Genomic DNA, 15,279 nt, shown 5'->3' with positions numbered 1-15,279 from the left:
CAAAAACTATGAGATCATTTAGGTATTTTAAATTGACTCCCTTTGTTAAGCAGACCCCATACATTTTTGTTCTTGATATGCTTCATTCCTTTTTATTGTGTTTTACTATCTTTGTACATTTTAATTTGTTAGTTCTACATTTAGAAATACATTTTTGGTATTGTGTATAATTCTGTAAGAAAAGAAATGTTCAGATTGTTTATTTTCAATAATTAAAAAAGTAATAATTGCAGAGACACCACAGGTGGGGTTAGAAACACTGCCTTCCGTTGATTGGTCTGACCTGAACTGGACCGTATGGGACTGGACACGCAAACCCGCCATTTTTAAATAACTCGGAGCCTGTTCCCTGTTTCCACCAGGGCATTTTGAGGGCCGGTGGCCGGTGCATAACCTCGAACAAGTTCTTGGAGTTTCTACAGCCAAAGGTTGTCGGCCAGAAAACACTGGTGCCTTTGCTGGACTTGAACCGACGTTTGCTGACGTCAGGGCTGGGGGCGTGGTTATCTTGACCAACAAGCCCAACTGAAGTGTGTTGTGACAGTTTTGTGGAAACAGTGGTAACCATGGACACGAAATCAAAGCATTGGTCGTTGCAGGAAACAAACCATCTCCTAGGAATATGGTCGTCGGCAGAAGTGCAAAATAAACTAGTGGGAGCCTCCAGAACAAAACAGGTGATAGAGGAAATACAAAAGGAGATGACTGCAGCGGGGTACAGCAGGACCTTTGAGCAGATAAACAACAAACTAAAGAAGCTGAGAAAAGAGTACAGGGACTCACGGAAGGTCGTCGGGCTAAGTGCTAATGAACAGCCACCGAGAAATACCCATTTTGATGTTTTGGACTCGGTCCTCGGCGACAGACTGGCGTGCCCGACCACCTGGGCTTTTAACTCTGCCACATCAATGCTCGAGGCGGTAGTGGATGATAGGGTGCTGCAGAGTTCTGCAACTAACGTTACGGGTCCTGGTAAGTTTCACGTTTCAAATGTTTAATTTCATGTCATTGGCTTGCTTTGGTAATGTAAGCTGACCAGCTAGCGTGATATTGCTAACAAAAGCTAGCAATATGAGCAATACTAGCTTTTGCTTGTGCTTGTTTTGCTTTACTCGTTTGGTGTGAAATGTCAGAGCATAACACAGTCCCGTGGGCGAAAAACGAGGTGCAGACGCGATGCAAGCCGTCAGTGGCCACAGGCCGAGAAGAGAGGGAGGTAGGAACTCGGCCGCGGCTCTGCTGGAGACCGCGGATGGTAGGCCTAAGTTTGGGTGTAGCTCAAGAGTTACAGGGAATGTATCATAAGTCGGACGCCATCCGCTGATATTAGCCCTATCCGGACAGATCTGGTCTGCCGCCGTTTTCGGGTCTTTTCGTGTTGCTTTTCCTGGGTGATCGCCACCGAAGTGCAAGCATAATTCATTTACACACTTCTAAGAATCTACAAGTGAGGATTCATATTTGTACATTAGCATTAACATGCTAAATTAGTATATGAAAGTGACGTTGATCAGAGGAAGCAGTACGAACGTTTGGGCGATGCTCAGCCTGAGCAGCTCAGGTGGTGGTTTACATTAAAAATGGAAATGAATAACACTTTACGGTTTATTTTGGAGCTGTTAAAGCATGCGACTTTATCGAGAAGAGCTGAAATATAGTCCCGGATGATTTGACAACATTGCTGTTAATGTGGACGACGAGCAGCTAACACGGCTAATTCACCGGTGTTAGCATCCTTATGACCACTATTGTAAACACAGAGGTAAATTGGGCCGTAAAACGATATTTGGTTAAAAAGATAAGAAGTAAGCCTTTAGTTTAACACCATTGCATTAACTCTTAACGTTACACCATCATTTATATTCGTAGGTAAAACAAAAAGTTTTCTAGCATTTAACCAAATAGCTAACTGGCGTTGCATAGCGACCAACCCGCTACCTAGCAACCCAACGCGTGCTGCCGTTTTATTTGCTGTAACATTATTTATTGTTTCGTATAGTGCTGTAGTAACGTTAGTAGGTGTAATTAAACGCAATTTGTTTAACATTTTTGTTGAAGCTTCCACTGCTACAAGCAAGAACAACGCAGGCACCGGTTCACTGGATCCAACCACACCGACCTCAGCACCAGCAGCGTCGATGACAGCTCACGTTATGACCCCCAGCACCGACGTCACGCCGCGGTATCAAGTCACAGGTGATGGAAACTTCACCATGATAAATTGCTTGGTTTTACCCATAATGACTTTGTCAGAATGACTCCCAAACAGTTCAATCAATCAATCCTCTACTTCAGTAAAAGTGCTAATACCACACAAGTAAATGTGCTGCATTCAAAACCTTGCTTAGGCAAATATATGTTACAGCAAAAAGTAGAGAAAACGGTTCCAGATCAGTGTTTTACTATGAGTATAGGATCAGTATAGGATGTTTTTCGATTGCTATCACTGCTGCATTAATGTGTTTAATGCATTTTACTTCTGTAGATGTTTTAGATTACGCTAATTTAAACTATTTTCTCCTTGTTAGTTTATTGGCTGATTCTCTTTATGAGTCGTCTGGTGTAATGCACTCACAAAGAGACTTGGGCGCTTATTGCTGTGTGGTTGGAGGGAAGTGTCTGGTACATGGAAATTATAGCGATGAGTTGCTTATTGAAACAGTGCAGGGAAACGATAAAGACATATAAACAAGTATACAGGAAAACATGGGGCCAACAGAAAGACCTTCAGGTAGTATGGCCCTGTAGACACCAGTAAAAGGTCAGCTGCAACAGACTGCACAGAACAGTCAGCCGCCATTATACCTAAATTCATAATTTCAGATGTGGAAACAGGTAAAACTCTAAAGTAATTTTTCATAGGTTTTTGCTGAAAAAAAAAGGTCAGGGGCCATGTCTAAACAAATATTAGCCTATTATCAGTAGGTTGCAGTTTGCATTTACCTGCAGTTTACTGTTAGATAAACACAAAGTATAAAAAATACTAAATACAAATGCAAAATACAGCATAATGCATTATGTAAGTATAGGCCGAAGGCAAATGGAGTGCTACAAATTGTTTTGTTATTTTTCTCAGATTCACCCACTTTGACGTTCATTCCCGTGAGCTGCAGCGGCCCCTTCAGCACAACAGCTGGCCCCACAGAGGACCCACAAAACCCGGGTTTCCACTCCATTGAAATAGAACTTGTGGAAAGTCCATCAAGGAGAAACACAGTGGGCTTCGCCGCAGTGCAAACACCAGTCAGAGGCAAGCAGTCTCCAAGCTAAAGGAGTGTAAATTCAGGTTGATGGATAAATATACCTATAAATAACAGAGCTGTCACCCTTATACCATTAGTTGTGTTCCGTTAACAACCCTTATTTGCCAGAAAACCTTTTATTTAAAGCACATTTATACCACCAGTTGTTCAATCTAAAATCATTCAATTGTGAATTCAGTTTAATTGTATCACCTTAAAATATACATAGCTTATCTACGGTCATGACCTGAAACATTTTGATCTATTGCTTTCACAGAGAAGCGCTTTCACCGTTGGACAAAAGAAGAGGTCCAAGTACTGATGACACTTTGGTCAGACCCCGCTGTTCAAGAAAAGCTTCTCGTCAATAGGAGAAATAGTGACGTTTACATCAGGCTTAGTGCCAAAATGGCATTGCTTGGGTTCAACAAACCGGCAATTAGTTGTAGGGAGAAAATAAAAAAACTGAAGCAGAAGTACAAAAGAATTAAAAGCGATGGGAATTTCGGCAACTGTAAAAGGACATGGTTTGGCATCATGAATAATGTCCTCAGTTCCCAGGCTGCAGGGGCACAATGTCAAGAATCAGCAGAGCCCTCACCACTCAGTCAGTCACAGTCTGTCCGGGATGTGGACTCTGATGGTAAGTAGGATTTAAAACTAGAAAACAGTAAAATCCCTTAAGCCCAGTTCAGACCAAAGATTCGCAATGCAATGAGTTGAAACTTGCAACTACTTGCAACGTGCAGGTCTGCAACGTTCTAAAACCTGCCAGTTCATCGCTGGCCTTGCGATGAGCTGAGACGGTGTATCCTCTTCATAGCAACTCCTCTGTGTACTACTGTTCTGTTAGGCGGGTTTTGTACAAGTCTTTGAGTGATGGGAGAGGGGCACTAATGATATTCCCTGCTGTATTCTCTATGCGCTGCAGGGCTCTTCTGTCGTTCCCGCCCCATACAGTAATACAAGTTAGTGACTTGACCAGCGGACTTTGCTAAGACTTGATTGGCTGTTGAAACAGGTGACATGTGTTACGTTCTAAAACTAGCTGCCTGCGATGTGACAAGTTGAATCTCTGGCGACATCATCAGCCGACTAGATTCGCAACGAGACGGGTCAGTTCACCTGTGATGTTCTAAAACAGTTGCGTTGCGAATCTTTGGTCTGAAATGGGCTTAATGTTTTTGGGTGCGCCCACACTTACTGAATAACTTGTTCTTCTGGTTTGTACCCTAAATGTTGAATGCACTTTTCGGAAGTGGCTCTGGACAAAAGCGTCAGCTAAATGTAATGTAATATTTCTCCAAAAAATACACTTAAAAACACTTATGTAAGACCTGACAATAGGGAGTTAAACTTGACCGTTTATGCATTCGGACACATCAGCTGCTCACTCTGAAATATTGGTGCTTTGGGCTGACAATACAGAATACAGAGCACCTTATTTTTATGTACAAAACAAGGGAGGAAGTGTTGACCAGCCTCATTCCCATCTTATGCAGCTTATTTCACGGATACTCAATCTCAGAAATTAAATTAATCAAGAGCCATGCACTAAAACCTCAGTCTGCATTACATGTAATTGTCATCATTATATTGATTATCATTAAAAAAAGAATGACTTTATTCAGCTTTGCTCCTATTTTTCACAGATGAAACCCTGTGGTTGCCTGATGAAGTCCAAGTGCTGATGACCCTCTGGGCACAACCAAACATTCAGAAAAAGCTTCTCACCCCAGGAAAACACAATGAAGTCTTTATGTACCTCAGCAGTGAACTCGCTTTGGTGGGTTTCAACAAATCAGCACATCAATGCAGTTGTAAAGTGAATAACCTTAAAGAGGAGTACAGGAAAACCAAGGAAGTGATACCATACAGGGGTGTTGAAAACAACTGGTTTGCTATTTTGGATAGCGTCCTTGGCCCTGGTGGAGAGACTTCTACAGTTGTGGATTCAACACAGGAAAATAAGCCTGTAAATGGTATGTGTTTTTAAAAACCTCATGATAATACTTTGATCTGACGCTTTGTGTGTTTTCACTGTATTAAGTAATCCCAATGTTTTCAACAGATATGTTTAAGGCATATTGGACGCAAAAGGAAATCAAAGTGCTGCTTACTCGATGGGCGGAGGAGAACATCCAGGAGCAGCTTAGATCAACGCAGGAAAACGAGAGAGCGTATGCTCAGCTGAGCTCCGATCTCGCCACTCAGGGCTTTGACAAGACCACCAGCCAATGCAGGTCAAAAATCAAAGCGCTAAAAAGAAAGTACAGCGAGATTAAAGAACATAAGGACTCTAAAAGGCAGAAAAGCAGATGGTTCGCTCTTATGGACAAAGTCCTTTGTCAGTCGGCTGGGATTAAACAAGAAGCAGAAGTCATGGATCCATTGGTGACAGTTCTGAAGACAACACAGCAAGACCTCTCTGATACAAAGGAAGACTCAGGTAAAATATACAGTTATTTTTGTACTTTACTGAGGCTTTCAACCATAGACTGTGAAGAATGGCACTAACTGCAGTAGTAAACTCTGCAGATTTCGCTCGAGGCATGCCATACTGTTTTTTTTACAGCTTTTCTGTAAATTTGTGGTGTTTTATTTATATATATATATATATATTTATGATCATTTTTATTTTTAAACAAATGCAGCCATTTTGATAAGTCAGTAGACCATAGTCGTTACAGACAGCCAGTCTGAAAGTTGAGGTTCTGCAGAGATCCTCAATCCTAAATTTGGCGTGCCAGGTAGTAGGGCTGGACAAAATGTCAGTTTTTACCGTCATAGCGATGTCAAGACTGCAATATTACACTCAAGTATTTTTTTTATTTGGTTAATTAATAAATATATAGGTTATTTCATAGGATATCATTTCATTAATTGTATTCCTCTGGTTTGGCTTTTTAATCGACTTATTGTGGGAATAAGACAAAATTGCAAACACAGCAACTGTTCCAATTATTGCAGTTGCAAATTCAACTCCTACATTTGCAACTGCAATAATAAGATATACTTGATTTGGCTTGTCAGATTTATCAAAATCCATGTATTTGCAGGTTTGTCATTTCTATCTCCTTTTCAGGTTGCCGCTTGTCCGTCTCCTCATTGTGTCTCCTGGTTCCAACCCTGCGTCTGATGTGTGCCTTTGCCTGGCACGTGGTCCAGTGTTGTAATGTGCAACATTATGGAAAGGTGGTGGAGCTGGTGAAGTTGGTGACAGAGCTGACTCCAGAGTTGCTGAAGCCCAGAGAGAAAGTGCAACTCCTGCTCAGACTGAGGGCAAGGGTAAGCTATATCAGAATGTATCTTTTTACTAGGGAGCAGGCAGGGTAAACTCCATTTGATGCTCTGATTCTGATATCTGCGTTCACACGTACAGCTCCATAGGTTAATATTGAGATTATTTAAGGTTTGCAGTGCATGTCTGAAAAAATTTTGTTACCTCAAGGTTACTCATATAAGACAATACCACGGTAAATTGGCGGTTAAAAAAAGTGAGACAACCCAAACTAAGTGATTGAGCACTTCCAGTATAACAATATATAAATGTCTCTTGTGCTGTTTGTTTCAGATGGTGTTGGAATTGTGTCGCAGTGAGAGCACTGCCAAACTGCTGAATATCCAGCCTCACCTAGAAGTCATTCAAAACCTCACAATGGGCTCCACCTGTGATCAGCAGGTAAGTCTGCAGGTGTGGTTGAATAATGAACCGATGGCAGCATACAGCTTAATCTGCAGTATATGCACCACTTTCATGTTATAAAGCATCAGGTTATCCACTGGTAAAAAATATTTCTTATAGTCTGCCTAAACCTTTCATTCACTGGAAAACATATTTTACTAAGAGGGACACTTAACTTAAAGAACAATAATGAGTGTTGAATAGGTTATATCATTACAAAGATCACTGATCTAAAGTTCATTCAAATACATATTACACTCCCCTTGTCACCTTCAGAACCTTAACAATGCTTTGGTGTCGCACCAACGCTGTCTGTCCACACTTATCCATAGAAGTTGTGGAACAAGCTGTAAAATGTGCCCCTGAAAAACGGGTAAATGTCCTGTGCACCAGCGGACGCCTAATGTGTTCAACAAGGAGTGTGTGCCGTCACTTCACTGCGGCCGCCTTCTGCCCACACACACTGCAGTGAGAGTTATTTCCTCCTTATCTGGCCTGTTTAGCTACAACAGCAAATGTATTAAGGTTTCGTAGTGAAATTAATACGTCTCGTTTAAATAATACATAATTTCAACTTCATGATCAGCTGTTCTCCATCCATCGCAGCACTTTCAGCGCGCGCAAGAGGAATAAAATAGAAACTGGGTGTCCGACAAAAGTTCAATTCCAAACAGCGCCCTGCATCATGCAGCATTGCTCGCGGGCAGTTAGGACATTCCAATGGGAAACGATGTTATTGAAGTGATTTTATCACTGACGCTTGCTTCTGTCGCGTGCTGCTGGAGTACGTTGTAAGAGACAGAAGGTAAAGGTTGCTGAATTTTGTAAGGTCAAAGGTTGACTCTTCAAAGTCCAAATTGAGTAGCATTCCTCTTTTAACCCTTTTAGGCCTTTTGAGCGGTCATTGAGGACATCATCCATGGATCTCTACCTTAAATTGCCTGAGGCGATGATCTTCTCCCCTCTCGGCATGGGCCCCGTGTTGTTTAGACTGACTGCATTTTGTTATGGTCCTTTTGATTTTTCCACTGTCTCCTTTATTCCCTTAGGTTTTAGGTCAAGGCAGATTTCTCCTTGATGTTTAATTGATGTGTCCTTGCAACTGCTCTTTAGTGAAGATGCAGAAAGAGACAGTATTGTCTCGCCATTTCAGGCTTTTAAAGTTGTGCCATTTTCACAGATCTTAATAAAATTTGTTGTTTATGTGAACAAAATTTGAGCATTCATTCAGGACTCTTTTTTTAATTTTATTTTAAAACGATACTGGTAGATGCCCTCTACAGCATGTTAATATTACAGGCACCAACCAGCCCCTCTGCTGCTCTTAACCTCATAGTATTTAATGTATTTAGTTAGCTAGTTTGTCAGCCACTTCTTAACCCCAATCTGTCATCAACTGTCATATGAAGGCATATGTGATGAAAAACAATAATAGACTGATTGATTTTAATTGTATATGGCATCTCCATATTTTGGAACAAATCGATCGAAACTTGGAATTAATGATGCAGCTTGTTGATTGGTCAGAAGAGAGTCATTCTTTAGAGCATCAAATCTTCAACATATTTACTGTTCTATTGTTTGTTTTTTGCCTCTTAACAGGAATTGGAGCAATTGGAAAGTTCAAAGTCAAACTTTGTGGAGGTTGTTCATAAACTGCTCGAGGACACGGAGGAGAGGGAGACATTTTTCAAGGTCAGACATATTACCATAATAACAATTTTATCTGATAACTGTATTAAATGTCCCATATTGTAAGAAGTAAGATTTCAATTTCTTTTTTTTATCTTCATAATAAAGCAGGTCGAGGTGCAATATAAATAATGAGAAAGTATCAAAGCGCTCAATCCACAGAGAAATATGTGTGATGTTTCACCTTCTTTTTTCTCCAGGAGGTTTTTCCCATTCACTATGGCCAGCAGTATGAGGCCACATTGCATACATTGGTATGGAAATTAATCTCCAGACTGGATAATCTTTTGCCTATCCCGGATATTAAACAGGTACTGTACAATAAAGAGGTACTGTACAAGTTTAACACTTGGGAATTTTGGGATTTATATTTTTCATCTGAGAATATGCTGAATAAATATGACTTGGTCTTTGGTCACAGTAACTGGTACTAAGCAAGATACTAAATAAAGAGCCAGGAAAGAATTGATTGATGCTGTATAAACTGTGGTCGTTTTGTCGCCTATCATGGAGCGCATGTTTATTATGTGTTTTGTGTACACTTTACAGACTGCAGAGTGGCTCGGCACAGCCCCATCTGTCATGGAAGAATGCGGACAACTGATTTTGGAACCAGAGCAGCTGAAGGCACTACTGCACTTCCACCAGCAACAGGCAGGAAGCACAAGTAAATGTAAGTCAACTTGTACACCGTTGAAGAAAAGTAACATAATGAACATGCCCCGGGCCACCTAAATTATCCAGTGTGAGACGAAGTGTGAATATTTCTTAAAAAATAAAGACGTCATGAGTGATGCAGGTTTTGGACTTAAACAGGTTCCAGGGAAGAACCAAAAGCAAAGAGCAACATTACATTCTCGATTTATAATCTTCAACAAACATCCTCCAAGTATGTATTGACGTCACCTGATCTCATTTCAATATGAACATGCATGCACACTTCTAGATAGTTTTTTCATTTGTCGGGAACTTCCTGACTTGACATGTCACTCCGACCTGTTCTTTTAATGTGTTTTGTAACAAAGCCAAGTCTTATCTGGAAACATTTTTTGTTCACTCTCCCTTGGAATAGATTCTGGGAAAATGGGTTCAGCTGAGGACACTGTGAGCAGATCACATATACACATAGCTGCTTAATAAATATAATACTGAATTACTGAGTTAGTAGTATAGGCTATTGCCGATACGTCATATACATCATATAATATATTATTGAGAGCAAGTCAGATTCACCATAAAAACAATGGAGTTTAAGTGATTAAACACGTGGGAATACAACAATGCATTTTAATGAGACACTGGGTAAAAGAATGGTGAACAAGAAAGAGGCCTATCATGCATGAGGTCTTTCCATTTAAAAAGAAAAATCAGTATACAGTATGTCACAAAGCACACTTCTACTTATGAAGAACAATGTTAAGATATACAATATGAAAGCTTTAAACTCATTAGCCCAGTAAATATGACCACGTTTCAAGGCACTAGTTGTTGAAAAGCTCGAGAAAACGAGCACCAGATTCTACAATGAACTACAGCTGAGTTGTATGTTGCTGGTTTGGTTGTTTTTGTTTTTGCTATAGCTGTATTCTTTAGCTGTAGCGTGATATGGTATGGTATGCAAGCTAATATGCACAGAAATATCCTGAAGATTTATTCTGAGTATTATTAAGAGGCTTAAATAGCAATACACTTGTACCTAAGTATGCAGATACCCTGTGAAAGTGAAAGACCCATTTAAAAACCTGTCTGGGCTCTAAGTACTGAATAAACAACTCCAATATAACGTGTTTGAAACTAACTCAGATTGTATTTTTTTTTTTTCTCCCTCTCTCCTCACAGGCTACTCTCAAGCTCAGAACATGTTTTTGCCGACACTGTCTCTTTCTCACAGACCAAACTTGAGGGAACTCACATCAGAGCAACAGACGGACTCAGATGAAGGACTCTTTGATTACAGTGAGGATGAGGAGGACATTGAGGATATCCAAACTGATGATGAACAGACTCTGGAGCACTGTAGCAAAGGAGATGAAGTCCTGAAGTTAACAGAAGAACAAAGCGGCGAGCTGACAGCTACAAACGGCTTAAGTATGGCAGCATCTAGTTTTTGACCATTGAAAATAAATTGTTTCTCCGCTGAAGGTCTTTGTTCATTTTTTTTGAATAACTTTAGTCATAAGTATATGATTGATTTCACAAATAAAAAAACAATGAAGTACTTGAAAAAGCTTGACAAAAAAAAAGAATATTTATATTTGTTTGCATAGCACTTAAACTAAATCTCATTATTTTGTCTCTTTCAGATTTAAACAGTCATATGCCTTTAGGTTCGCATACCTGCTCGCTGTGTTCCTACTCTGACAGCCAAGTGTCAGGTCTTCTGCAGCACATCAGGAGCGCACATCTGACTCAGGAACCCAGCCAACTTCAATCTAATGAACCTAGGACATCAAATGCCATTCAGAAAGTTGACACTGAAACGGGCTCTCCTGAAATAAGGAGCTCAACAAGTACTTTTGCGAACGTCTTCAATGATGTGTTCACCCTTAACAGCCAAAGAAAAACACGCGCACCAGCGTTCCACTGCGACAAGTGTGATAGAAAATACCTCTCCAAGAACTCCCTGAAAGCGCACCGACGGATTCACACGGGCGAGACGCCATATTTGTGTTCCCACTGTGGCCGGGGCTTCACGACTTCAACTGGCCTTGATTATCACGTCCGCATACACACAGCAGACCGGCGCTTTAAGTGTCACATTTGTGGGAAGACTTCAATCCAGCACATGACGAGACACATGCGGATGCACAGAGGGGAAAAGAACTATTTGTGTTCTGAATGTGGGAAAGCCTTTCTCTCCTCCGGGGAGTTAAGGCTGCACATGAGGTTTCACACGGGCGAGCGGCCGCACACGTGCAAACACTGCGGGAAAGGTTTCACGGCAAAGTGCCAGTTGGTGGTTCATATGCGCAAACATACAGGAGAGCGTCCTTACAGGTGTTCAGTGTGTCCGAAATCCTTTAAGACTTTGAGAATGCTGAAAAGGCACTTGGCGATCCACTCGAACAAGAAGTCTTTCCAGTGTTTGAGGTGTGGTAAAATATTCAGACAAGAAGACACTTTTAAAATGCATGTTCAGACACATGATTAAAAGTAGTAGCTGGTCTTTTAATGCAACAAGTGTTTGTCATTCTGGTTTAAACTGTGCAACATACAGTTTGTCCAAGCAGCCTTGTTTTTAAATATGTTCTTCTTATCCTAAGCCAGTACTGGCCTTGTTAATATACAAGCAAGGATCTAGCAATCCATATCCTGTGACAGGAGACTTTGGCCAGACACAGGTCATTTCAGAGAGAGGGAGCACTTCTATTGGCTGTTCTACAAATGCAAATGCATGTCCCTTTGGGGAAAGTTCTGCTAACTAGCCAAAAGCTCACGGCTGCAGTTAAGGCTAAACTATTGGATAAGTGATACTTATACTTTATTGTTATTCATGTAGTGCATCACTGCAGCCTACAAAGAGGAACAAAATTGTGTTAAAATGTAGTCACAACATGTTCATCAGAGTCATACAGAGAGACTTTCCACAATATAACAAGGGTCAGTATCGACAATTTGTTTCAGAGATGGATAAATGTTGCTAATAGATTAGCCTTTTGCTAACCGTAGCCAAAGGCTTACGGCTAATTCAAGTTCATGGTTGTAGCTAGAGCCTCGGGTCACAGTTTGTTATCTCGAAGAGCTTTACAGACCCACACGTTGAAAAGAAAATGGTTGTCCGCATAACCATGCAGCTATCCAACAGCATCTGGACAGAATTGACTTTTACTCATACTGGTCAGTGTATGAAGCCACTCTGAGTTATAACCAAGGAGAGCTGCAGGAAAAGGATTCACTCTACTTCAAATGCTGATATTTTGTTTCTGCCTTCTACCCACGGCAGCGTTCATATTAAAAACAGTTGATGCATAAAAATACAGTAACTTCATTCATGCAAGTCAAGGACCGGAGTTGATATTTCTTTCTGAATACTGTGCAAAGCTACCATTGCCAAAGCACTGCAATGTAGTGCAAACATCTTAAAGGTCTGTGTGTGCCACAGGTATTTTGACAGTTGTTGCTATCCAGTTGCATCGTGGGAATTGTAGGATCCAGTGTTTTTGCTGTTTTCTTCAAACTAAGCTAAAAGTCAGGACATCCCAGACGGCTACACAGATGTTTACTAACCTTTTTTAATGGCTCTTATGAGTCCTTCATGTTATTAAAAATCCAATACTAAATCACTCTGCTTGTACCGTATGTGTCTCTGTAAATACACTGTGTCCTGGCATATGGGTTTTTCTGTACCTTGCCTTAAATGGAAAATAAGATGTACAAAGAACAACACATACTACACACAACAAATTATTATTGTATTTTGTCAGTATATATAATATTACATACATTAAATGACATTCTGGGTGATCTGGTGAGATTCCAAGACAGAAAAAGATGGAAGTGAAAAATGAGTGTTAAAGTGAGATTAAGATGAACTTGAATTCAGTCCTGTAGAAACAGGACATGGATGACCTCCAACTCAAACACCCTGGTCTATTTTACCAAAAGATCAACCTCCCTGCTGCTGCTGCTGCTGCTGCTGCTGCTGCTGCTGGAGAATGTGAAGCACAATCAAAGTTTGATGCACCATAGTCCCACGAGGACAGAAATTGTCTTGTTTCCCAACTTCATGTCTGAGGCAGGATCCCCATTCTTTTTTGAGATGCCCATCCCTGCAACACACACACACATGCAGCATCACCAGGTGAGATCAACACTGCAAGATAATAAAGGACAAATCTTTTGGCAGATATGTCCACACAGCTGCAGTAACAAATTCGTGTGATTATGAAATTCCTTTAACATACATACATAACATACTTCAACATTTAATATGGATATAAGCTAAGTTTAAAGGGAACAGCACATTATCAGTAAGGTGACATATTTGAAATGTCTATGTAGTTTTTCATTATTTTATTTCAATATTTCCCTAATCTGTGTAGGTGGGGTCTACTCCCAGAGAAATGATCCAGGAAGGTCAAAACTCTTCTCAGACAGTTTGGTTACCTGCTATCTCCTGATGTTAAAGGGGTTTCAATTCTCCTCTGAATCTCACTGACACATCAGTGCTGTTTTGAAACCTCCTTTTGGAGAAGCTGGTTAACACAAGAATGAATAAAAAAAACATTGAGGGGCAAACACACTGGCACCTTTTCTCCTGTTCCTCTGATAGCTAACTTTTAAAAAGGTATTGCCTTAATGGAGATGGCATTATGAATGTGGTAGAGTTGGTCAGAGATTCCATCACGTCTCACACACACACACACACACACACACACACACACACACATACACTATCAATTTTTGGATAACAATGGAGCTCTGTGGTACCAAATATGCTCTCAGAGTGCACAGTTTTTCATATTTTCATGGGATAGGTTGACAATAAGAAAATATAATTAGAATTTAATATGAAATGAATGAAAATCGGATTTGCCTTTGTTTTTTGTCTTATAGGGATACTTTGCCCTGCTCCAAAGGGGAGATGACCACCTGGGCTAACCTTCTACTTCACTTGAATCCTGTGACTTTGGACGCCAGCCAGCTTATCCGTTTAGTCAGCACCATGACAGACTACCTGTGCCTGCCACTGGGCTTTGTCTACCTATTTTCCAGAGGAAAATCCTTTATACAACAACAAGAGAAGCTCAGAGTTTGTGGGCATGGTGGGCTTGCTGTGAAAATTACTTGCGGTGACTAGAAACAAGACGCCTCGAGAGATGTTGCTGAGCTTCTGTGGCCAATCTGTTGTCAAGCAGCGGAACTACAATCTGATTTAGCCATGGTGCTGGAATACAGTGTGAAGGCAAAAGGGTTGGCCAGGTTGCTGGAAGCTCCTGTTTTGGGATGGAAATATACACCTACTCCAAATATGATTGTTCGTCCTCCAACAAGGGTCCATCAGACTGTGAAACTTGAACATTCACTCATGTTTTCTCTTCCTTTGACCAAGCAGGAACCACATTTGTCGACCATCTTGTTGCATATGAACCATGTGGGGACAAGACTGGAGCCGACACACACAGAGGCTGACAGTGAAGAATTTTTACGTCAGCCCTTTGACACACAGACGGAACTTAAACTTAATACTTTACCACATTCATCCGAGAGGACTTTCAAGTTTACTTGTACGCCAACGTGTCACTCTGCCATAAATCCTAGGATCCCTATCACGCGCTTAAAGACATATCATATGCAAAAAATACAGGAGTCCTCAGATTCCCTTTTCCCTATCAAGCAGACAGCTTTGTACCCATACCACAAGGATGTTCACAACTCTCAGAAACATATAAAGCAAGCTGGACCTTCTGCCTCAAAACCTCTTGTAGAAGCAGCTGGCTGCCGTGAGCGGGTATCAGGAATCACATCAGAAACATCACAAAGAATTTCAGAGTATTTTCGAACCACTGAATTATATCCTTTTCCCTTTTTGTCTCGACATGTCAGGACTTTTGTTGCGGCTCTCTCAACATTGTCACCGTCCCCCACACTGCACAGTATTTACCCCTCACTGCTGCTGACCCCAGCCTGTTACAGTGTCACTTCCACGCTGACACATGA

At 40.9% G+C, this 15,279-nt stretch overlaps 1 protein-coding gene across 1 annotated transcript; it reads left to right on the top strand.

Annotated features, from left to right (window-relative positions):
* Positions 1 to 615: 615 nt before the first annotated feature.
* Positions 616 to 15,279, top strand: LOC310962578 (uncharacterized protein; the record flags this gene model as incomplete). The annotated part of the gene is made up of 15 exons (XM_083935082.1): positions 616 to 972; positions 2,059 to 2,196; positions 3,077 to 3,250; positions 3,520 to 3,885; positions 4,895 to 5,224; positions 5,314 to 5,691; positions 6,328 to 6,530; positions 6,817 to 6,924; positions 8,530 to 8,622; positions 8,820 to 8,930; positions 9,169 to 9,292; positions 10,459 to 10,707; positions 10,923 to 11,709; positions 14,176 to 14,371; positions 15,166 to 15,279. Exons 1-15 carry the CDS (start codon positions 702 to 704, stop codon positions 15,277 to 15,279), a joined length of 3,642 nt encoding a protein of 1,213 aa, XP_083791208.1. The 5' UTR covers positions 616 to 701.

Source organism: Echiichthys vipera, assembly GCF_963691815.1.
Source record: "Echiichthys vipera genome assembly, chromosome: 20".
Classification (NCBI taxonomy): Eukaryota; Metazoa; Chordata; class Actinopteri; order Perciformes; family Trachinidae; genus Echiichthys; species Echiichthys vipera.
The sequence above is the reverse complement of the archived record's forward strand: the minus strand, read 5'-3'. Positions and strand labels throughout refer to the sequence as shown.